The sequence below is a fragment of the Carlito syrichta genome, unplaced genomic scaffold (assembly GCF_000164805.1).
Source record: "Carlito syrichta isolate Samal-C Ts95f unplaced genomic scaffold, Tarsius_syrichta-2.0.1 Scaffold316493, whole genome shotgun sequence".
NCBI lineage: Eukaryota > Metazoa > Chordata > Mammalia > Primates > Tarsiidae > Carlito > Carlito syrichta.
In genome coordinates, this window is record NW_007260589.1 from 274,149 (window position 1) to 299,244 (window position 25,096).

At 36.7% G+C, this 25,096-nt stretch overlaps 1 protein-coding gene across 6 annotated transcripts in view; it reads right to left on the bottom strand.

Annotated features, from left to right (window-relative positions):
* HELLS (helicase, lymphoid specific) overlaps positions 1-24,982 on the bottom strand; it is a 42,280-nt gene extending 17,298 nt beyond the window's left edge. Inside the window, exons 1-11 of one of the 6 annotated variants that reach the window (XM_008074578.1) lie at positions 24,875-24,982; positions 18,313-18,435; positions 14,877-14,933; positions 12,420-12,456; positions 12,270-12,334; positions 7,561-7,602; positions 4,943-5,170; positions 4,389-4,571; positions 3,750-3,797; positions 1,504-1,700; positions 59-155 (exon numbers count right to left, since the gene is read on the bottom strand). In XM_008074578.1, coding sequence (XP_008072769.1) covers positions 59-155; positions 1,504-1,700; positions 3,750-3,797; positions 4,389-4,571; positions 4,943-5,170; positions 7,561-7,602; positions 12,270-12,334; positions 12,420-12,456; positions 14,877-14,933; positions 18,313-18,435; positions 24,875-24,979 — 1,182 coding nt within the window. In that variant the 5' untranslated portion in view covers positions 24,980-24,982. Of the gene's footprint in view, positions 1-58; positions 156-1,503; positions 1,701-3,653; positions 3,798-4,388; positions 4,572-4,942; positions 5,171-7,560; positions 7,603-12,269; positions 12,335-12,419; positions 12,457-14,876; positions 14,934-18,312; positions 18,436-24,874 lie in introns of those variants that run through there. The other 5 variants (XM_008074576.1, XM_008074580.1, XM_008074579.1 and 2 more) reach the window with 5 other exon arrangements.
* Between the last annotated feature and the right edge of the window lie 114 nt (positions 24,983-25,096).

Below are 25,096 nucleotides of genomic sequence, written 5' to 3' on the forward strand. Positions count from 1 at the left end.
AGGATTCCTTTTTCATTCTATGAGCCTACAGTAAGCAGAACAAGAAAACAGTAAAAACCTGGTGCAGCATATGCAATACATTCTGCTCTCTTTCTTTAGCAATAATATCTTCAGCAGTTTCAGAAAGACTAGTGATGTCAAACCATGACTCAAAGCTGGAAGACAAAAAGGTTACAAGTTAGTCTATTACATATTAATAACATGATACCTTACAATGTACAATAATCTGGGATGTAAAATGTTGCATCAAATCCTCAGATGCAGTTTTAAAAATCACAATGAAAAAGAACACATTCAAACAACAAAGATATAGTGATTGTTTTTAAACTAACAATCCAGAACTGTGATCTTACACCTGTATGATTCATAAATATATTAACAATCTTACAAAAGTGCAAAAAATCAAGTAAGGATTAAAATACATACTTTATGGGACATTTTATGTTACAGAAGTAAGAACTTTGAAAACTAAGGCCATATGATATGTCTCTGAGTACAACTATGACTCACTACAACAAATGTTCTTAAATTCAAGGCATAACTTGATGACAATTTCTATAACACATCCTTAGTCCTTTCCAGTGTAAAAAAAAAAAAAAAACACTATTAAAGTAAGTATAAGCATGAAGATTTATAATATATATTAGGCAACATTAAGTCCAACTGTGAAATATGCAGCAACATCTATGCAGCGGTTAGACTAGGTAGTCTCAAACTTGGGTCACTCGAGGCATGTTCAAAAAATTCAGCGCTGTGACTCATGCCTGTAATCCCAGTGCTTTGGAAGGCAGAGGCAGGAAGATTGAGCCCAGGAGTTGGAAGCTGCGGTGAGCCGGGATCATGCCACTGCCTTCCTGCCTGAGTGTCAAGGTGAGAACCAGGGGGAAAAAAAAAATCAAATTCCAAACGCCTACCTCAATATTCTAACTTAGTAGGTCTGAACATGACCTGGAAATCTTAGCCTTTAATAAAAGTTCCCACAGTGACAATAAGACATTCTGGCCTTGAGACAGCATTTGGTAACCAGATTTGAAATATATTCTCAAAAGATCCAATGTTTCTAAAATAAAAACACTACACTGAAATTGGGAGACTCTTGTTTTAGTTTCAGCTCTTCCACTAGTCATATCTCGTAACTTTACACCTAGGTTTTCTTTTATGTGAGAATAAATGTAACCTCTCCCTGGATTTTATGAGGATAAAATGAGAAAAATCCATCTTAAAAGTGTTTGACAAAGGTAACACATAAGAGTATTATTATAAAAACTGTCTTAATGTAGCATTCAAGTCTTCCTTTAATCAGTGCAAATAAGTTTTAAATAATCTTTTATTTGTCTCATATAATGTGCCAAAAGGACATTCAATATACACCACGAAGAATTTGCCAAAAACATTATCATTTTAATTCAGCTATCTAGAAGAAATAAATTTTAATGAAGAGTACAGAATTTTGAGGTTTGAAAAATATACAAAACAGTTAAATAGCTGGCTTATGTTACCTACCTTTTCAAGTCATCAAATACATCTGGTAACAAAAAGTTTAGCAATGACCAAAGTTCTGATAAATTGTTTTGCAAAGGAGTACCAGTCAAAAGAAGTTTGTTATCAGCATTGAATCGTTTTAACTCCCTGATAAGACGGCACTTCATATTCTTAATCCTGTGTCCTTCATCAACTATTAAGTATTTCCAATAGCAATGCTAGAAAATGAATTAAGGGGAAAAAATCTTTAAATAACGATCTCACAATTTTTCCTAAAAACAATTCTAAAAATAAAACCTCTTTTGAGAGATAGGTGTGGAATTCTATCAAATGTTGTTTCAGTAACTATTGAGATGACCATGTTGTCCTTTGATCCACTTACGAAATAAATTTAAAAATTCCCAAAACTGATATGTAGTTGTGTTCCTACAACAGTCCTCATTAGGACATTAAATCCAACTGGTTTTTTGTATTTTTCTCATTCATCCTTTAGTCAAAGAAGTCTGTAGCTTTCCCTTCTATTGTTTTGACAAGCTTTGATAATACTTTTACACTAGATTCTTAAACATTGAAAGCTTTCATTAAGTCCATATGCTCTGAAAGATATAATAGCATTAGAATTTGCATTCTTGAGGCCTACCTGATACTGACACTCTGTAATCTGATGATGTCCTCAATTTTCTTAGATTCCTATTGACTTGTTTAGGTTTTCTCCCTTTATTTTAGCAGTTTGTATTTTCATAGAAAGTCATACATTTACTTTCATGAAGTTGCCATGAATGTTTTTCTTTTACTTTCTCATTTTTAATATCTGTACCTTCTTTTATAATCTTGATTAGGCCAACTTATAATTCACCTAATGCATTTACATACAGAAATATGCAATATTTCTGAAAATATAAATACCAATTTGGAATGTATAAGTAGCCTTGAAAAATGAGACAAACTGAGGAAAAAGTATGAATATAGAACATCAGATAATCACCTCTCACAAGACACCTATCTAAGAATGCCAGATAAAAATATAAAATACCCCTTATAATGAACAGAAAAAAGAAAAGAGAAGAACCAACGAAACAAATGATTAGGAATCTGAAAAACAAACAGCAAGTGGATTCAGACACTTCCGCTGATACTTCCCCGCTACCACTCAGCAACAAGAGTCCTGGAATCCCCCACTCCCGTTACTTCCCTCAATGGAAGATCCTTGAAATAACAAGCTCAGTGAAAGGGAAAACTAGAAATACTCGAGCCACTGGCAAAGGGGCCAGACAAGGAAACACCTCTATATGTTAGCAATAGTTATTTAGTATAAAGTCAGTAATTCTCCAGTGGAATTAAAGGTGTGTTTACATCTTCCCGTACATTGGTGATAATTTTATACAAGCCATAATTCCTCCATTTATGACCTATGTGCTTTGATTTTATGTTGAAACCATTCTTTAAGTTTGCATGCAAGTAAGAAAAATCTGAGAGGGATATACTTGCCAGGAGACCACATGGTGAGAGAAAGAAAAAACAAAGCATAAAGAATATAAGTGCAATAGGTGGAACTGTAAGGAAGAAGCTCAAAACACCAATAAATGAATTAATAGAAGGCAGGAGAGAAGAAAGGTTAATTTCCAACTGCATTTTATTAGCTTGGGCATTAAAAAGTAAGTAGCTTGAATATACAATTTAAAAATATGAAAGCATCACCACGTGGTCCTATAGGAGTATTCCATTCTTTTTTTCTTTTAAGTTTTAAAGTTTATTAGAGAAAGAGTGGAAAAGGGAGACATGCCAGAGCTGACACGGGCAAAAGAAACTACACAAATATTCTATCCTTATTTGATTAAAATAAATACAATGGATAGGTAAAAGTTCCACATATTCAAAGTACTTCTGTAAGATATTCAGAAACTAGGTCTATGTCTGACTGATTTTAACACATTTAAAGTAATACCACCAAAAGTTAGTGTCATAAGCTTTCATTTAACTATTTTAGGCTACAGCCTTCATCCCAACCTTTCTGTTAATATAAGTCTCCAGTTTCTAGAGAAACATCACAATATAACCTATTTATATCAACCAAAAAATAAATTAGACATAAGCTGCTGGATGGTGAGAAAGTGGCATCAATTAAGGAAAATGTTACAAATTACACAGAAACTAATGAAGACTATTTGTACCTGTAATGCATTTCGGTCTCTCATGGCTATTTCAAATGAAGTGATTACCACAGGATGAATCTGCAGCGTCCCTGTTCGTTTGTGAATATTTCTTACCAATTTCCGACGTTCCTCCTGGGTTCCATGATACAACATAGTAGGAATCTAAAAGATTTTATATATTTTTATAAGAGGTTTTAGAGCAAAATATAAATATCAATTATTTGAAAAATATTAAATTACTCTTTTAGAGTAGAAAGATGATTAATTTTAGTTCTATTTTTCTAAAACAAAATGAGCCAAGAAATTTTAACAAGTTAGACTGCTAAGGGAGAAAATGTTTTAAAAGCCATATAAATAAAACAAATAAGTATAAAAAGAGGAAGATGGTGAAACTTCTTCTAAAATATATAGTTCTCACAGGGCAAGAATGTAATAAGACAACATGTGCACAGGAAAAAAAATACCATAATAAAAAATTCAAAAACATTCTACCTAAGTCTGTCTCAGTTGACTCTAATTATCCAATGCACTGAAAACCATTCAGAAGCACTGTAGGGAAGAGGTCCATGATTATCAAAACCTACTGCATGTAAATTTAAAACAGGGTACTGCTCAGATTGAATAATCAAATCAGATACAATGTTTATACAGAAATCGATATAATTATTGAAAAGGGTCTACAACTTAACTCCTACAACAAAATGGAATGAAACATGTGAAATAATATTTTTAATTTAAGGAACTAGGTCTTACTTCTGGTGTAAATCTTTCAAACTCAGCCATCCAGTTCGGAAGTGTAGACAGAGGGCCACAGACAAGAAAAGGTCCAGGTACTCCTCTCTGAATCATCAACGCAATTGTAGCAATGCACTGAACTGTCTTTCCCAAGCCCATTTCATCTGCTAAAATGCCATTAATTCCATTTTCCCAAAGCATCTGGACAAAGTAATATACATTGTATTTAAATTTTAATATAAACACTTACTGAATTAGCAATGGTTTACTTCTCTTTTAAAAAAATCGTTCCCAAAAAGATAATTATTTTAAGACTGATATAGTAACCCCATACATTTATAACAATATTGTCACATTAACCAACAGCATAAATGTTGAGTCTTTAACAAAATAATCTTCAATACTAAAAATTTACTCAGGGTAAAGAAATCAGAAAATAAGTATCTACACACAAATATTTGCTTTATGTATAACAGTGAAACATAAAAGGAATTACTCAAGCTGTGGTAAACCACAGTACTAAGCCACACTAGAAATGAACCAATCTTGTATTAAAAGCGACAGTTCATTACCCTAAGCCATTCCATGCCTTCTACTTGGTACCACCGCATCACTCCTCCTGTGAAGTACTTTGGTTGTTGAAAAGGAATTGGCTGTCCATTACATTTCCGAACTGGGTCAAAAAAGAATTTAGTATTCTGTCTAACAGTTTGAGACAATCTATCTTTAATTATACTATTTGAATCTTTATTTTTCTGGATATCTTCTACAGAGAGATTATTAGAAGAGTTGTCTTCATCCTGTAAAGAAATAAGTTTAATTAGAAGTCTGATAAATATTGTTGCCATGATCCATCCAATTATCAGAAAATGTAACTAATAATCAAAATCTACCTAGTCCTATAATCATTAAGTATGGAGAAGTAAGACCATATCTGGGTTAAAAACCTATAGACATTTCCATTCCCCTACAAATAAAAAGCCATTAAAAACAATTCACCAAGCGTGGGGCACACCTATAGTCCCAGCACTTTGGGAGGCCAATAATGTAAACTGGAATTTTCATACATTGCTGGGAGAAAATAAAAAGGAACATTTACTTGGAGGAAAAAAAATCTGTATTTTCTTATAAAGTTAAATACACACTTTTTACCATATAACCCAACAATCCCACTCCTAGGTATATAGGCAAATAACATGAAAACATGCCACACAGACCTGTATACAAATAACTACAGTGGCCTTACTCATAAAAGTCACAAAGATGACAGATAAGAAAACTAATTTCTTTCAATAAAATACTACTCAGCAATAAAAAGATACGAACTACAAATACACTCAACGATATAATGAGTATCAGTAGTCATGTTGAGTGAAAAAGGAAATAAAGCAGACTGTAAAAGATGTCTAAAGTGGTCTCTTTTGGGTTTCGGTGTGGGGAAATCACTGGAAAACTACACAAGTTATACCACAATGAAAATGTTCTATACTCCGATTTGGATGGAGGTTACAAAAGTATGTGGATGTCCCAATATTCATTAAAATGTACATTTAAGAACTGTTCATTTCTTATTGACTGATTGTAAATTATGAGGCCAACATTCCACAGTTAATCATGATAGAAAATTTGACTGTGACTTTATTTTTAAAAATGCAACTAAATGTCATAAAAATAATCTTTTATTGACATTTAATGGGTGACAACTGCAACGATAAACCAACCCTTATACTAACAAAGAATAAAAATCAAAGAGCATTTATGGTATGAATTTTGGATAAAATCATCATGGCCAAATAATAATACCACGCAGAGTCGGGCATGGTGGCTCACACCTGTAATCCTCAGCACTTTGGGAGGCAGAGGCAAGAGGATTGCCTTGAGCTCAGGGGTTCAAGATCAGCCTCAGCAACATGGCAAGATCTCATCTCTACAATTAAAAAAACAAAACAAAAGCTAGACTAGTTCCAGCTACTTGGAAGGCTGAGGTGGGAGGACTGTGTGAGTCCAGCAGGTCGAGGCTGTGGTAGCCAGTGAGCATGCCACTGTACTCCCGGCTTGGGCAACAGAGTAAGACTTCGACTCAAATAAAAAATAAGCCGGGCTTGGTGGCTCAGCCTGTAATCCCGCACCTTTGGGAGGCTGAGGTGAGTGGATTGCCTGAGCCCACGGGTTCGAGACCTCATCTCTACAATAAATCAAAAAAAAATCAGCCAGGCGTGGTAAGCGCATGCCTGTAATTCCGGCTACTTGGAAGGCTGAGGCGGAAGGATCGCCAGAGCCCAGCAGGTCGAGGCTGCGGCGGCCAGGAGTGGCCACTGCACTCCAGCCTGGGTGACAGAGTGAGACTCCAACTCAAAAAAAACAAACAAAACAAACAAATAAAAAATAATACCGTTCACTTTATAAACCCATCATTAATTTTCCAAGAACCTAAAAATCTTTGATATGTAAGTTGATTGCCTAAAGTTCATGTCCATTAGCAAATATTTTCACATTTCAATAACTTTGTCACTGTTTCTACCCATGATTACAAGCATGTGCATCACTGTCAGACTCACAAGTTAAAAGCATCATTGCTTGACTCATAAATTAGTATTTACACATCAAGAAACATGCAAAAGGCTTGGAGCAATGGCTCAAGGCTGTAATCTCAGCACTTTGGGAGGCTAAGGTGAGAGGATTGCCTAAGCCCAGGGGTTTGAGACCAGCCTGGACAACTTGGCGAGACCTTGTCTCTACAATAAATCAAGAAAAATGAGTCAAGTGTGGAGGCACACACCTGTAGTTACAGTTACTTGGAAGGTGAGACCTCACCTCTACAATAAATCAAAAAAAAATTCAGCCGGGTGTGATAGCGCATGCCTGTAATTCCGGCTACTTGGAAGGCTGAGGCGGAAGGATCACCTGAGCCCAGCAGGTCGAGGCAGTGGTGGCTGTAAGCATGCCAGTGCACTCCAGCTTGGGTGACTGAGACTCCAACTCAAAAAAAAAAAAAAATGCAACAAGACCTAACTAAAGTTGATACATAAAAAAGAGGAATGTTAGGACAAAAACTAAATAGATGGCTTTGCTTTTTATTAAAAAAAAAAAAATGAGATAGTAGGAAAAATGTACACAGGTTATGAAGGGGTCTAGTGACTAGGTCACAAATATTACTTCTAAATTTAATTTTCTATTATAAATCTCTTACCTCATTCATCGTTTTATTTTTTTTAGCCACAGACAAAATTTCCTAGAAAATTGAGGAAACAAAAACAAATTAATAATATACAAGTTTCATTTATTCAATAAACATTATTCTAGGCTAATGTTGCCAGGAAACTGGGATGAGGCTCTCAAAGTAATTAAAATAGAGATCTCAAGCTGGTGGTCCTCAGACAGAATGAAGTCTATAGACATTATTGACTCATAGTCTTTCATAAAATTCTACGTTAATTAGCAAGTGAATTTAAAAACTGGAGTAATTTCTCAAATATCTGGATTGTCTAATCTTTTTTTTTTTAATCTGAATACAATAAGTACAAAGTCACATATGACAGCAATCCTCTAGTGTTGGGGTCAGCAAATTATAGTCTTTATATCAACTCGAGCTAACACTTTGCTTTTACAAACAGTCTAAATATTTACAAAAGTCAGGCTCTTTTATTTGTAGTTTGTCTGTGATTGCTTTCAGGCTACAACAGCAGGGTACAGGGCAGAGCAGTTACCCACAAAACTACTCAAAAGCTAAAATATTCACTAACTGCCTTTTTACAGGAAAAGTTTGCCAATCCATGTTCCAGTATACTCTAGGACTCTGGGTAGACATCTGAGTTTACAATTCTGAGTCTAACAGCAAAGACAAATGCATTGACAATACAGAAGAGAGTATGCTAATTTTGAAGTAGCAGCAGATGCTAGGGGCATGGAGACAATAATACTTGAGTGTCACTTGGTAGATGAGCAATGCATTATGTTAGATCAAATTATCTGAAAAGCTGTCACCAGGCTTCCTCAGTAGATATAATTATGGTACATTTCAAGCTGGGAAAACAGAATGTGCAGAATACAGAGGGGCATTCAAGAAACTTTAAGCATTATCAAATTTAAGATTCACAGGAGAGTGAGAAGACATGTTAAGTGGCTGACATATATACATAGGATGATCACACATGTATAGGTATGTACTGTGTGTGAAAAGTATTATGTAAGTTCAGATATTCATATTCTAAGTCTAAAAGAAAATTTACATAAGGAGGTGATAAGTGGATTTCTCTGAAATGACTAGATAAGCTGAACCTTTTAATAGACAATTTGGAAATAAATCAAAATATATAACCACCACCATCTATGAAATAGTCTCATTAAAAAATTAAACCTCAATCACAAATTTTTAGATGTAATTATCAGCTAACAGGAAACACAGAGGCAGAGAAATTACGGGAATGTAATAAGCAAAATCCAGGATGTAGGAAATTACATAGAATTACTTTTTTCTCCAACAAATAACTTAAAAATATACAAGCCAAGAGCTTTGGTGAGCACCACTACATGAAAGAATCACTTAGACTGGGAGATTAAGGCTGTAGTGTGCTTTGATCACACCTGTAAATAGCTACTGCATTCCAACATGGACACAGCAAGACTGTCTTTTTTTTTGAAAGCAGGATTCATTAAGAGGACAGAAAAGCTCCCACAATGGGAGGGGACCCAAGGTTGTTGACCAACCCTGTCTTTAAAAACAAAATTTTTTAAAGAAAATGAGCCTATTGGAATATCTGTTACATTAAGAAACTGCTATCAACTTTTTAAAGTATGGTAACTTGTAGCTATGAAAAAGAATGAAATTATGTCCTTTGCAACAACATGGATGTAACTGATGGCCATTATTCTAAGTGAACTAACGCAAAAACAGAAAGCCAAATACCACATGTTCTGACTTATGAGAACTAAACACTAAGTACAGTAAGTCCCCTACATACAAACATTAGCGATGCATATGTGCATTTTTTAAGGTATTGTATCTCTCTACCAGGTGTCAGTATAGCTTGTTAAATAGTGGGTGCCAAAAAATGTATACACATTACAAGAAAGGAAAAAGGCTTATTTAAATTGTAATACTCAATAAGATGAATAAAAGTCACATTTGACTTCTGCAATTACAAGAGGTGCTCAAAGTTATTACCATCAGCGTCCAGGCACTTCTGATCATGCAAGCATCTCTTTATATGCGTATACATATATTTTGGCACTCTCGGTACATATAGTACCATATAACCAATTGTGTTGGTTGGGTACCTAGACTAATTTTGTTGGACTTAACAACAAATGGACTTATGAATGTGCTCTCGGAACGGAACTCATTCATATGTTGGGGACTTACTATACACTCAAACATAAAGGTAAGAACAGCAGACACTGGGGACTCCAAACGCATAGCAGAGGAAGGAGAGGGTTGAAAAACTTCCTGCTTGGTACAATAGTCACTATTTGGGTGGTGGGTGCAACAAACCTGCACATATACCCCTTGAATTTGAAGTAACAACAAAATAAAGTTATAACTGTATTGTGGTTATGGTTTTAAAAAATATGCTTGCTATTTTTTCAAAATATCCCAGAGTTGAAAAGTGTTTAAGCTGGATATTCAATTTACTATCATCCATACATTTGTAATGTTTAAAATTTTCCATAATACAGAGAAAAAAATGCACATACACCAAAATGTTAATAATGATGCATTTGTGGTAGGTCTCCAGGTGATTTTCTCATATTTTGCTTATTTACTTCCTAATGTTTCTATAAGAAAAATGCAAATCCTTGTGAAACCTTGCTAAAACAGTAAGGAGGCTGCCAGGCACGGTGGCTCATGCCTTTAATCCCAACACTCTGGGAGTGGAGGCGAGAACACTGCTTGAGCCCAGAGAGGTTCAAGATCAGCCTAAGCAGCACAGCAAGACCTGTCTCTCTACAAAATATTTTTAAAAATTAGCTGGGTATGGTGGTGCACAACTGTAGTCCCAGCTTCTCGGGAGGCTGATACAGGAGGGTTGTCTGAGCACAGGAGTTGGAGGTTGTAATGTGCTACAATCCTGCCACTACACTCCAGCCTGGGCAACAGAGTGAGACCCTGACAAAAGAAAGAAAAAGAAGGGCGGGGTGAAGGAAGAGAGTAACAAAGAAAAATGAAAGTAAGCAAGTAAGAAAAAAATATGGTGTAGAAATGATAAGATGAATTTCAAAAAAGAAAACCAATAAAATAACTGAGAGTTAAACTAGAGCTATAAAAATCAATTCTGAAGCTACTATAAATAGGGTGGAGTAAGGGCATCATCAACAGAGTAGCAGCAAGTACAATGAAGAAAAAAATTTCAGAAATTGGTAAAAAACTAGTTATATAGGAAAATCTAGATAACTTCCTAAAATCTGTTTCGAATGACCCTACAGATAGTGATATCATTTCTGATATTTAAGAAATACAAAAAAGAGTGGAATTGGAAGCAAAATGAGGAAAAGATCAATTGATTACAAAGGTGACTACAGTGTATGCAGGTAGCTGTATGTGTATATGGATCTTTAGAGCTTATAGGTAAGGTTTTGTGTTAAACATTAATTTTAAAGATATCAATAACGTTCTCCACTATCTTCCTTCACTATTACCCTATCAGTCCTCCTACCTTTAAATGATTTAACTTTTATCTCAAGTAACAACATAAATGTCTCTTCCTGGAGGAACTTTCATGAACTACCAGCCTGAGTTAAGAGAACCTCTATCTGCAGTCAACAGCATCCAAATTTCCGATGTACTTGACTACTTATTCCTATATTTCTCACTGAATGTAGGGCAAAGAGTGTTTACTTTTCTTTACTAATAGATTTCATCCATTTATGACACAATTTGCCCATAGGTGATACTCCACAACCATTTGACGAATTAAATGAACAGCAACATGACTGGCTAAACATCAATAAGGCATTTTAACAGCGTTTTTCAAACTCCTGGTTAACTGAGTACCATAAACAATTTTAGTCGATCCTAACCATTATTTTAAAATGAAATAAATCAGTGCATCCCTAGAAAAAAGGAAAAGTATTATCACATAAAATTGTATTAAGATCTAAAGAGTTTAGATTTCAGGTTAAAAACAAAAAGTAGGCAATAAAGTTATTAAACTTTTTAAAAATGTAAGAATGTGATACATTAAAACATGTTTTATAATTAATTTGTATTGTAAGAGGTCACAAGTGAGAAAAGAAAAAGAATCTGGTTTTAGAAATGAATACAATTTCAGTATCCTGAAAGTCCTCAACAAGGAACAAGAATAAAATTCTTAAGACAAGGTTGAGTTTTGCAAAAAATTATATTATACTAGCAAGTTCTAGAGAGGTCAAGCTCAACATCTTTTAAAAGTTGATACCATCTTCTTCCCTAAATACACATCTGCACTGCTGAGATAGCAACCTCGCTGCTCTCCATCCCACCAACATAATCTAATTCTTAGCTCTATATGCCAACATCTGTTGTTCCCAAAACTAGAAGACTCTGCTCTTTACTCTACCCAGAGAAAATGCTACAAAAATCTACTAGGTACTTAATAAATACATGATAATTGGGAGTCAAAGCTATTACTGATTTCTGTAATGACCTGAAAACCAGTACAACAGATAAAAGTCTATCTGCCATTTAAAAATAGCAGAGTCCACGAAAGTCACATGACATTAGTTTCAGGTTAGTCTGAAGTCTACAGAAGGTTAGTATATAGCTTTACAAATTTTGGCAGCTTTATCTAAAACTGACATAAAATTAAATGGAAAACGTATCTGATGTGATACAGAATATTCAATCCTTATAGCTTTAAGGTAGTCCAAAACCTACGTTTAACTCAACATCAAATTTTAGGTGCCCTCCCCTTTTATTTTTACCTCTTTTGATATGACCTCTGAAATACTGTATGATTCATCTTCTCTTCCTCTTTTCTTTTTCGTAACTATAAAAAAAACATTTTATTTTTGATAGCAATTAACATAGAAATATAAACACATATTCTTCAAAACTAGAATAAGGAAATTTACCTGGACTTCCTTCACTTGCACCAACCAAATTTTTACCCTACAAAACAAGAAGTTAGAATTGTTCTCACTAAGGAACTTCACAGTATTACACATTAAATGCATTGATTAACTTAAGAGAATAGAATTCTTCACTGTTACACTTACCTATATGTAGCTTTTTTCTGTATTTCTCTCTGCTTTTCCCAAGGGCTCTACATGCGTCAATATTTTTCCATTTAGGAAAAAAAATTTCAAAACTAAACACACCAGGCATTTTTATTTAGAAATAACCACATACATGTTTTGCAGTACACATGATTAAGATATTCAGTGGGTGGGGTATTGAAGAATATTCATCATGAAGAAAATAAATACATTAAATACAACTTGAAAGTAGAAATAAAAGGGAATAATGACTGAAAAACATAAGTGAGGGTAGGGGAAAGAAAATGTTAAAAATGTTTCAAAATAAGAATTGAAAAAATACTATATCGAAACTAGGTGGACAACATGTATGAGAAATCAAAATGGTCAAAAAAAGGTGAATTTTAAAATCAAGTTACAAACTTAGAGGAGAATACCAAAAAGAATGGGTGAGACAAGAGTAAGGCAGAATTAACTGGTGACACTTATAGAACAAAAGCAAATGGGAAAAATCTAAACCCTGGTATGAAAAGTTAGGTGAGACAAAGTAAACTATGCATCAAATTACAGGTTAAAAGTAAGCAACAGACCAGGTGCGGTGGCTCAGCCTGTAACTCCAGCATTTTGGGAGGCCGAGGCAAGAGGAATACCTGAGCCCACGGGTTCAAGACCAGCCTGGGATTGGTAAGACCTTATCTCTACAATAAATCATAAAACTAGCCAGACATAGTGGTGTGCCTCTGTAGTTCCAGCTATTTGGAAGGCTGAGGCAGAAGGATCACCTGAGCCCAGCATGTCAAGGCTGCAGTGGCTGTGAGCATGCCACTGTACTCCAGTCTGGGTGTCAAGAGTGAGACTCCAACTCAAAAAAAAAAAAAAAAAAGATATTTAAAAAAAAACAAAAAACGGGAGGCAACTAATGGCTAAGCCAGTAAAATTATATTACAGATAAACATATATTCTTCAAAAACTCAAGATAAGTCTTTGGAATTAACAAATGAGCCAAATATTATTCTTAGTTTTAAATAACTGGCTTAGTTGCAAAATACTCTGCAAAATTCTTCATCAGGTATTTTCACACCACCCCTAACCAGCCTAAGAATCAAATACCTAGACTTACAAGATACTCTATCATCTTGTCTATTGGCATTTTGGTATTTTGGAAGGTAAATCTGAGCTCTTAAACTAAATCTGGGTTAACATTCTGGCATTTCTAATTATTAAGATTATGTGATCTTCACCAAGTTATAGTCATTTCTTATTATTTGCAGTATACATGTTTAACAACGTCACTATGACAATCACTGTCTTTAGGAAAAATACAAGTTTAAGTCTCTGATTACATTTTCATCAACCAACTAATACATAACCCTGTTTTATTTGTTTCCCTTTTTAATATAAATGTTGATAAACACTCAACCCAGGGCCAGTACTGTAACTCATACTTAAATGAAGCTTATTTAACACACATATTTTCTCCATAAGGCACATCACAGCCTTTTTGCACTCAGAAACACTAGACAGCACTTCATCACAACAGTTGGTGGACATTTTAAATAGCAAAATCACTCAAAAAAAGCACAAAAAAATGCAAAAATCACGGTGTTAGATGAACAGCAAGAAAATGATATATATTTGAGATATGTATGACAGTTAAGGCAAAACACCACATGTTTGAGCTCATCTGGGAAGTATCAATTGGGAGAATCAAATTTTTTGCTCTTCTGCACATGAATAACTACAGAAGGGTAAGGAATATTGATTTTGGGGTTATGAGTAAATATTAGTGAGAAAATAATGACAGAGAACCTGAGAAGAAAGAAAACTATACTTTAAGCTCCTTGCATCAGCTTATTTTTATGTAAAATGGATGAAGAAACAAACAGTAGCCCTACCTAAGGGAGCTGTCTTGAGAATTAAATAACAAAAGACTTATATAGAATACATGACACATATTAAGTACTCAATAAATGTGACCTTTATTATTTCCTTTTCACTAGGACAACTGTTTATTTTGGGCTCCAAAGAAGCTGGTCACTTATAAAATTTCTCAAAGTTTAATTTGAAGATCACTTCCAAATAAGAAAGTCAAATTTTGTCATTATTAAAAATAGTCCACAGAACAAGAAACTGAAGGGATTATACTCTGGCTCTCCTTCCCAAAGGCTCCACTTTCCTCAATTTTGAGAAATAGATTTTACACATTTCTATATAGTTTGAAACAGATAGGTTACCACTAAAAGTTAAAATTAAAGAATCAAAAAGTCAAAAGAGTACAAAAGAATTTCTTCAACATTTAAGTAACATAAAAAATATTCTGGAGTGCTACATTACCTTTGTAACTTTTAAAGATTCCTTTTTTCTCTCCAATTTTTCTTTCTTCTTCTGTTCCTGTGAGATAATTTTTTTGTTAATGTCACATGTGGGAAATGCAAGACATAGAACATGCATCTCAATTCTCCAATAATATGTTTACAATGAAAAACAAAAGCAAATCATAATTAAAAATCAAGATAAAATTTATTAAACAATGGATTTCAGAAAACATGTAGCAAAGGACAGTAAACATGACAAACGGGAATCAAATGGAGTGAATTCTCTGCCCAGCTGACTGCCTGAATGCAATTTCCAAGTGTAGAACATGGAGGATGACTCCAAACAGCACCCAACAGTCGCAAGAGTCTACAAGACAAAATTCAAAACTTAAGAGCAGCTTGCATTTCCAGGGTACCACAGAGGACAGACCTGAGCAGTGATGAGTGCATGAAAGGAAACCAAGGCCAGGAGAAGAGCCATCGGAAAGGAGCAGGAGGAACAATCGCCCACAGGCTACGTGATTAGGAGTAAGAAATCCTTCCCGTTCCCTCGGCCCAAATAGCAAGTCTTCCCAACATACAGAGCAGATAGAGTATTCAGAAGGGGGACTAAGCTATTCCTAGACTAAAAGTTATTACTGACGTGCTCTAACACATTCTAAGAGATAACAACAACAAAATTTCCAAGAGCTAGTGAAAGGAGCATTTGCCTTATAACTCTCTGAGTTAGATATTTGTTTTATGTTTATTCATTTGTCTTATTTTACCATATAAATGTCTTAAAAGTCTTCACACAATGGAAAAAGAATTTGACAAATGTAGCGAAATCTCAATTGACAAATGTTAAATGCAGGTGATGGCAACAGATTTATTACATTCTCTCAACTTGCACAAGTTTTAAAATCTTCATAACTTGCTAGTGGGAAGACAAACAATAAATAGAATAAACAATATGTCAGAGGATAAGTACAATGGGAAGAAAAGAACAAGGTAAACGGAGTCAAGAGTGTTAGAAACTTTAATTAAAATTGTAAGGGCAGGCCTCATCTAGAAAACATTTAGGCCAAGTCTTGAAGATGAAGGAGAAGACATTCCAGGTAGAAAGCCACAAGGACAAAAGCCCAAAAACAGGAAATACATCTAAAAAAAGGTATGAAAGGTAATGAAGTTGAGAGGCAGCCAAACTGCTTATAGTTTTATAGACATTATTGCGACTATCACTTTTCAGAAACAACTCAAGCTAGAAGGCAGTGAACGATCTTAATAGTGCTCTAAGAAATAAATACTGAAGAAAATAATTCCTTATCCAATAAAAATATTTACCTGTCAGAAATAAAGCCAAAATGTCTTTCAGACATAAGAAAATTGAAAAATCTCTCACCAGCAGAAAATGCAAATGAATCTTTATCAACACATCTGCGACTACCTGAGGATGGAAGATAAGGTGGGAAGAGATGGCAGAGAAGTAAAAGTGGGGAGAAGAATCCTTTGGGATTGGTGGGTACGTTCATTATTCGTGTGTCAAAACTTACAAAACCACACATTTTAAATATGTGCAAGTCAGGCGCAGTGGCTCACGTTTGTAATCCCAGCACTTTTGGGAGGCCAAGGTGAGAGAACTGCCTGAGCCCAGGGGCTCAAAATCAGCCTGGGCAACTTGGTGAGACCTCATCTCTACAATAAATCAAAAAATTAGCCTGGCGTGGAGGAGTGTGCCTGTATTGTTCCAGCTGCTTGGAGGGCTGAGACGGAAGAATTACCTGAGCCCAGTAGGTAGAGTCTGCGGTGGCCATGAGCATGCCACTGCACCCTAGCCTGGGTGGCAGAGTAAGACTCTGACTCAAAAAAAAAAAGGGGGAAGTGCTTCTTCAGGAATAAAAATAAACTACCAATAAATACAACATGAGTAAATCTCAAAAAGTATGCTGAGCATAAGAAATAAGACAAAGAGACTGCATAGGTGTGAGACTATAGAGGAAAAAACCGATATATCCCTATACTCTCATAAAGAATCAACAAAAAAGACTTCTGTCACTCAATGTGTTCAATCAATTCTTCGGTGGCCACCAGCTGGGTGTTCTCTAGTTCTGACACTATCTACCAGGGGACATGTCAGATCCACAGGTTGTGGGCTGGATCTCCAAGACTCCACCTCCCAACTTCAGAGGATGATCACAAGTCTCAGTTTTACCTGTGCTTCCCACCAACTGGTTATACATCAGGATTCCTGTAACCCTCTCTTTGGGTTCAATTAATTTGCTGGGGCAGCTCACAGAACTCAAGAAAACACTAACGTTTACTGGTTTATTATAAAGACTATTACAAAGAATACAGAATAACACCAGAAGGCCTGGATAAAGGTGTGATGAAAGAAGCACAGAGCTTCCATGGCCTTTTCTGGGTGTGCCACCTCCAGGAACCTCCACATGTTCAGCTATCCCTGAAGTCCCTGTACTTTTTGTTGTTGTTTTTTTTGAGTTGGAGTCTCACTCTGTCTCCCAGACTGGAGTGCAGTGGCCACTCCCAGCCACCGCAGCCTCGACCTGCTGGGCTCCGGCGATCCTTACAAAGCCTCAGCCTTCTGCCTTCTAAGTAGCTGGAATTACAGGCATGCGCTACCACACCCGGCTGATTTTTTGATTTATGTAGAGATGAGGTCTCGCTGCCCAGGCGGGTCTCGAACCGCGGGCTCAGGCAATCCACTCACCTCAGCCTCCCATAGGTGCGGGATTACAGGCTGAGCCACCGAGCCCGGCTGTACTATTTGTTTTTAATGGAGGCTTCATTATAGAGATTACTGGCTCAATCATTGGCCACTGATGATTAACTTTCAGATTCTCTCCCTCCACCCAGGGTTGGGGATGGTATTGAAAATACCAACCCTCTAACAAATTTGGTTCCCATCCTGAAGCTGCCTAGGGGTTTGCTAGCCATCAGTCAATCATACAAAAAGATATTATCAATTATCAATCATACAAAAAGATATTATCAATTTGAATATATGAAAGATTTTTAAGAGTTGAATGCAAGGAGACAAGGATGAAGATTAAACACACATTTTACAATATCACAGTGCCATGATTCCATTTACATAATATTCTAGAAAAAACAATATTGGCCTATAGTGACAGAAAGTAGATCAGTGGTTACTGGGGGCCAGCCATGGGGATCACGCACAGCACATGGGAACTCTTTGAGGTGACAGAAACGCACTTCAACTTGATTGTGCGGGTGGTTACAAGCATCTACACATTCACCATTCAATTCACTATTCAAAAGTCAGCAAATTGTAAACTTAAATCTGTGCATTTTACTGTGTATAGTCTATACCTCAATGAAGCTATTCTAGAAGTTTTTGTAAAATTTTATTTTTACCTGGCTCATATGGCTACTTCCAATTAAAGCTATTCTTTAAAACACTTTTGAAACTATTAGCTTTAATCACATATACATACCTCTAATTGCTGCTGTTCCATTTTAGTCAATAAAAATTTGGAGTAGATATTGCTTTTTTCAAGCAAATGTTGAAGTCTACGATACCGAATTTCTGTTGACTCTCTATCCCAAGACATGCGAGCCTATCCAAAGAAAATTTCCATAATTACTAAAGTTTTCTGACATATGACTTTCTGCACAAGGTTTAATAAAAATGGCTAAACATTCTTTAATTTGAGATATTTCCTGTAATTATTGAAAAAATCTTACAAAGTTAAATTCATTTACAAAAGACAGTTTATTTTTCAAACCCCAAACTGGAACAAATCACTGAGGATAAAAATGGTTCTTGGGTTCAACAGGCAATTTGGTAGATGTAGTTTGCCTATCAAAATATTGTAATTTCAGATACCGAACATACAGTTTCTGTTATCTACTGGGCGGAAGATCCATTTAATAAACATCTGAAATTAAAAGTTAAAAAATATTTAACTCAAGTTGGATGTAAGTTTTTAAACAACCAAATGCTTTCAGAAGAGAAAAATCTTTATATACCAGGTTTATCTGAAAGAGCATTAGAACTATCCAAAAAAAACCTTGGTGGCCAGGAACTTGAAAATTTAAAATTTTTTAAATTTTAAAACAGCATTGTCAAATATTCAACATGCTAGATCTACTGATGATTTCTCCTGCAAGCTTATTCTCTCCTTCTCAGAGCTCTGCCCTCACCCTTTAGCTTTTTTTTATTCTCATAGCTGTATTTTTCACTTCTATACACCTTCTAATTTTAAACCTCTCCTTTCATTATTACTTTTAAGCTAGACACAGGGGCTCATGCCTATAATCCCAGTACTTTGGAAGGCCAAGATGAGAAGATTGCCTGAGCCCAGGGGTTCAAAACCAGCCTGGGCAACATGGCGAGACTGCATCTCTACAATAAATCAAAAAATTAGCCAGGTGTAGTGGTGCACACCTATAGTCCCAGATACTTGGAAGGCTGAGGTGGAAGGATCACCTGAGCCAGGAGGTCGAGGTTGTGGTGGCTGTGAGGGGCTCTGCACTCCAGCATGGGCAACAGACTGAGATTCCAACTCAAAAAAGAAAAATAAGTTTTACATTTATTTACTGAGCAATTTCAAAGAGCCTACAATAGTCTAGTGAGTGAGGAGTAACCCTCTCTCTATTCACAAGGGCAAGAAAGTTAAATTTTAATAATAATACTATAGGGCACAAAACAAAAAACATAAAGTAACAAATATATAGTTCTGTGGTCCATAAACTTTTCTGTCAAGGGCTAGGTAGTAATTATTTTAGCATTTAAGCACCATTTGTCTCTATGCGAATATTCAACTCTGCTCAAAGACATGTAAACAAAGGGGCATGGTTGTGTTTCAGTAAGACTTTATTTACATAAATAGGTGTAGGTAAAAATCCAGCTTATAATTTGCCAATCCAGTATAAACTGAATTTCACAAAGTTACACTGGGCTAAAGTGACCCAAGTGCATGATGAAACCATCTATTAAAACTAAGTATATGCAAACCTCATCAGCCAGCAACTCCACTCCTGGGTGTGTGCGCATGCATAATAAATTTGGGTAGAGGAGGCAAGAAAAAAGATTTTTTAAAAAGAAAAAGAAATCAGAGATTCTAACATGCATCCAGGACTGAGAACCACCTTAAAGCATATCTGGATAGAACATTTTGGAAAAATACTGCCAACACAATTCATCCTAACAATCTAAACAGATATTTAGCCAAGATTAGCTCTTTAAATGCCAATTCCATAAACGTCCATGCAGTAATGTCAACCACAATTGTAGACACTGGGTGGAAGAACACGGCAAGTTTAATCATACTACAGATGAGATGACATTAGTATAATATCTTAAAACAAGAGCAGAGGAATAGAGTTTGGTAGTTATTATAGACATTTCTGCAGTAAGCAACACAGACCTCAGCAACAGCACTAAGAATCACTCAAGCAACCAGAATTTTAAAAACATTTATCATCTAGATGGTACATAGCTCTCATTTTATAGTCTGGACAAACTTTTGGCTCAACAAGAATTTAATGGCAGATTTTTTTTTTTTGTATTTTGCTTTTCCAACTAAATCAAGCCCCCTACTTTTCAGCCAGTATGAATGAACAAACAAAGTCAACCAAAAAAACCTCATCGCCCCTTCCCCCATAATTGGTTTCAAGTTAGAGGAAAACAGCTGAGAGTTAAAAGCAAACTTGAAATGAGGGCTGTGAGTTCATCTTTTATACTCTAAACAATGCACCAACACCTTGATGGTTTTGCTGCTCCAGCTTGTCAAGATCACTAAGATATCATTGTATATAGGCTTGTATATTCCTAGATATTCCATCACGCTAGCTTTCTTTCCAAATATATTCCTATTACAAAGTCAATGTGAATAGTGAGATATCTAAGAATAGACCTAACAAAATACATGCTCATTACAGAAAAATTGAATGTAAAGATAAACAATCATCCATGACCTCACCTACACAGATAATCCTCGTTAATACCTTCTTGAACTCTATTTTCAGTTCTCTAAAGACACCCTTTCTTTTACTACTACTAATATACAACTGTGATTACAATAGGCAGTATTACAATAAAGTATTTGAAACAAGGAGATTAAAATTACTTAATTATATAAAATAGTTGCTGGGCACATGCCACTGCACTCCAGCCTGGGTGATAAGAGATTTTGATTTAAAAGAAAGATAAATAAAATGGATTCGTAATTTTATTAATTTTATTTTAAAATTTAAGCTTAGTTAAAATAAGTTTGGGTTTAATTTAGATACAGTTGCTACCTTCAATCCTCTTTAAAATTAGCACATTATTTTAAAAGTTAACTAAAGCTTTCAGATGCCACCATGGAACAGTAAGATATAATATGATTAGAATAACATTTAAACAGTCAATCTTTAAGCCCAATCTTTCGTATTTATTTTTTTAAGTTCTAAAACAGAGTTTATTAGCAAGGAGAAGAAAAAAGGAAGATTCAAGGCAGAAATGACCTGTCGTGGGCAAGTTTCTCAAAAAAGAAAAACTGCCCAGTCTTTCACATTTCAAGATCTTCCTACCATTACTCTTCCTTGACTTTGTAGTTTCATTATTTGCTATATTAGGGTAGATTGCAACTCCATCTATAGAAAGCACTGAGGGCTTAGCAGGAAACACCCCCAGGTGGCTAGAGTGCAGGAGTATGCCAATGGACCCTAAGGGCAGAAATTCCCCCACTGTCTTCCCCATTCTCTCTCCCAACACAAATCCCACATTTGGGGGGAGGGGGGAAAATCCTGATTTTCGCCTAAGAAGAGTGATCTCCACACCAACCTTTCCTCCTCCCCCAATTCACAGGCAGTAATGCTACTCTTAAAATTCTTCTAGACTAACAACAGCTTCTTTTAAAAGGAAATGCAGGTTAAAAGCCAAAGAAAAGTATTGTAGCAATTGAATGTCAAATCATTCTCCAGGCTCCTTACAAACCTTAGGATTTCCTAAAGAAAAGTAAATGCTTCTCATTAAGGAACTTAAGCTTGCTCTTCCTCTCTTAAGTACTCCTAAACATATGCCCATTAAATACTGAATTCTCCCAAAAGAAAAGGAATCTCTACTTCTGAGCAGTGAGTTGTTTGGCCTTCAAAGACAGGGCTTACTAATCTCCAATAGAGATACTTTGAAAATCATTCTCAGTATTTTCTAGCCACCTAGGCATTCACTTTTTATCAGGGTTAGGTGCAAAAATAGTAAAAATCTTTCAACATCTGTACATAAAAAGGCAATGTATAACACACTATGTTTCAGCAAATTACACAGTTGTATTAGGAAGACTGAAGAAGTTATATACATCTTAAAGGAAGAATGGAACATGGATTAAGATGTACTCTTTAGGTTCTATGATGTGTAACGGTTAGACTTAGGACCCACTGTACAATGTTCATAAGCTTAAAAAGTCACTAAAAGTAGAAGACATTTTGACTCCTAGCTTCTCTTATCAGTATAAATGTGAAAAGAATTGCTTCTTCCCTTGAACTAATGCCTTCAGGAAATGTATTCTTGTCACACCTCAGGCATATCTTTCTTTAAATGAAGTTCCAACACTCTTCATGGTGACATGAAGATACAGGATAAAACAGAAAACACACTACTTAAGACAAAAATTATTATACCACTCTTACAACTCCTTAAATTGATTTTATTCTGGGCACTTGCCCCAGGATCTGTACTTTACAATTCACCTGGTTATATAGCTAATAAGTATATTTAAATAACCATATTTATATAATCTCATGCCACATAATATATAAAATGTAATTTTATCATAGTTAGCTATTCAGTAAACATTTACTAGTACAAAGACTACAAAAACAAAAAACAGGAAGTGAAGCACCCTCAAAATAAACAAAATGAGGGGCCCAGCGCGATGACTCACACTAGTAATCCCAGCACTTTGTGAGGCAGAGGCCAGAGGGCTGCCTGAGCCCAGAGGTTCAAGACCAGCCTGGGCAACATGGCGAGACCTCGTCTCTACAATAAATCAAAAAACTAGCCGGGCATGGTGGCACCCGTAGTTCTAGCTCCTTGGAAGGATGAAGCATAAGAATCACCCAGTCCAGCAGATCGAGGCTGTGGTAGTTGCACTGCACTCCAGCCTGGGAGACAAAGTGGAAAGAAAGGAACAAAGTGAAAAAGAACTCAAAGTAATGATAAGGACTATCATTCCTTACTTAATAATGAAAAATACTGTATAATAAACTATGACGAGAATTCAAAACATAAGGAAAAGTGGTTCTAGCCAGACCTCCCAACTCTATTAATTCACATCTTCCTTGAAGCAAAAATAGTTAATGTGCCTTAAAAAGACATCTGTTAACATATTACCTTAGTTGATTATGGCCAACCACAGATAATCAGTAATAACTTAGTATTACTGGAGTGAAAGTATACCATGGTAGTTAAAAAGCGTGAATTCTGGCAACACAAGACCTACAACAGAATAATGGCTCTGCCATTCCTACCAGAAGGACCCAAGGAAGCTCCTATGTGCATGGATTTCCTCGTCTGTAAAAAAAGGCGGCTAACATAATCGACGTCATAGAGTATTTCGCTAACAGCAAGTGTACATTAATTAAACTATCGAGTTTAATAACAACAATAGTATCAATAAGTTTAATAACAGGTTCTACTTCACAGAGTAACTGAAAATTCAAGCAGTAAATACACAGAAAGCATTCAAAGCAACGCACAACTTATGCTAGATGCTCATTAAGTGTAAGTAATACTGGCAAATGAAAAACCATTACTGTTGATATAAAATATCAGGGAACCAACTGACTAAAAATTCGTTTGGAGGGTTCATTATTTCTCGGCTTTAAGGAGTTTTACAATCACGTTAATTCAATATTAACAAGGACAGAAACTCTGGAGACAACCTGAGTACAAATTTGACTTCCACACTTGCTGTGTAACCAACCCCGTTTCTTCATTTGTCAATGGGAATAATAAAAAAGAACCTATATCGTCATGTGCGTAGGACTAAATAAAGTAATACAGAACAAGAAAATAACTTTTGGGGCAGCACTTAAGAGCTGACTAACATTCTTTTTCCTGCATATTAAACAATTGGGCAGTGGGGGAGGGGAGCAGCTTTAGAACACTCAACAAGAACTGAAATCTCTCGGGTTAAAAATCAGCTTTTAGTAAAATACAAAAATACTCTGAACCAAAAAAACCCCACGAGTACAGTCACTTGTCGTTGAAAGAGAACACCCCATTCTCAGCTGTAGAATCTTATTTAGGCCAGGCTGGGTGGCTCAGCCTGTAATCCCAGCGCTTTGGGAGGCCGAGGCGAGTGGATGGCCTGAGCCCGCGAGTTCGAGACCCGCCTGGGCAACTTGGCGAGACCTCACCTCTACAATAAAACAAAAATTAGCCGGGCGTGGTAGCGCGCGCCTGTAGTTCTGGGCACTTGGAAGGCTGAGGCGGAAGGATCGCCGGAGCCCAGCAGGTTCGAGGCTGCGGTGCCACTGCCCTCCAGTCTGGGCGACAGAGACGCCAACTCAAAAAAAAAAAAAAGAAAAAACAATCTTATTTAGCAACACACGGACCAAGAAACCAAAAAGGAAGCAAGAAGCAGGTGGGTCCCTCAGGTGGAAAACAGCCCTCCACTGGAAGGAAATCATGAGCCCCGGCCTCCAGCCCAGCCTCCGCTGGAGGCTAACTTCTGCCTCCTCCCTCCGTCTAGCACACGACTGCCACGGGCTTCGGAGATGCGCGTCTGCCGTCGGACACACACCGAAGGTCGTTTCCCAAAGAAGTGAGGGCGACCAGGGAAGATGCTCACGGCCGCCTGGGAAGGGGCGCGAAGGGACGCAAAGCCCGGCGACAGGCTGGCTTCCAAGAGGGGAAAGTGCCCTGGGGACACCCCAGGGAGGGAGCGCGAGCAGGGGCCCGGCCCGCGATGGCATCGGTAAACACACACACACGGGACGGCGAGGCCGCCGGCCACACCTCCCGGGACGCGCGGGGCGGGAGGGACCGTGAACTTGACTCCCGGTTACCTTCTCCAGCATCTTGCGCTCCCTCTCCAGCCCGGCGGCCTCCAGCTGCTCTTCCTCCTCCAGCATGGCCGGGGTAATCACGGCGGGCTGCGGCGGCTCCCCCATCCCTGGAGCGGGGACCCTGGGGGAGAAAGAGGGCCTCGGAGTCGCGGGGCGGCGAGGTCGGCGACGGCGCGACCCCGGCCCCCGCAGCCTGCCCCGTCCAGGCGCGCGGGGACCGTG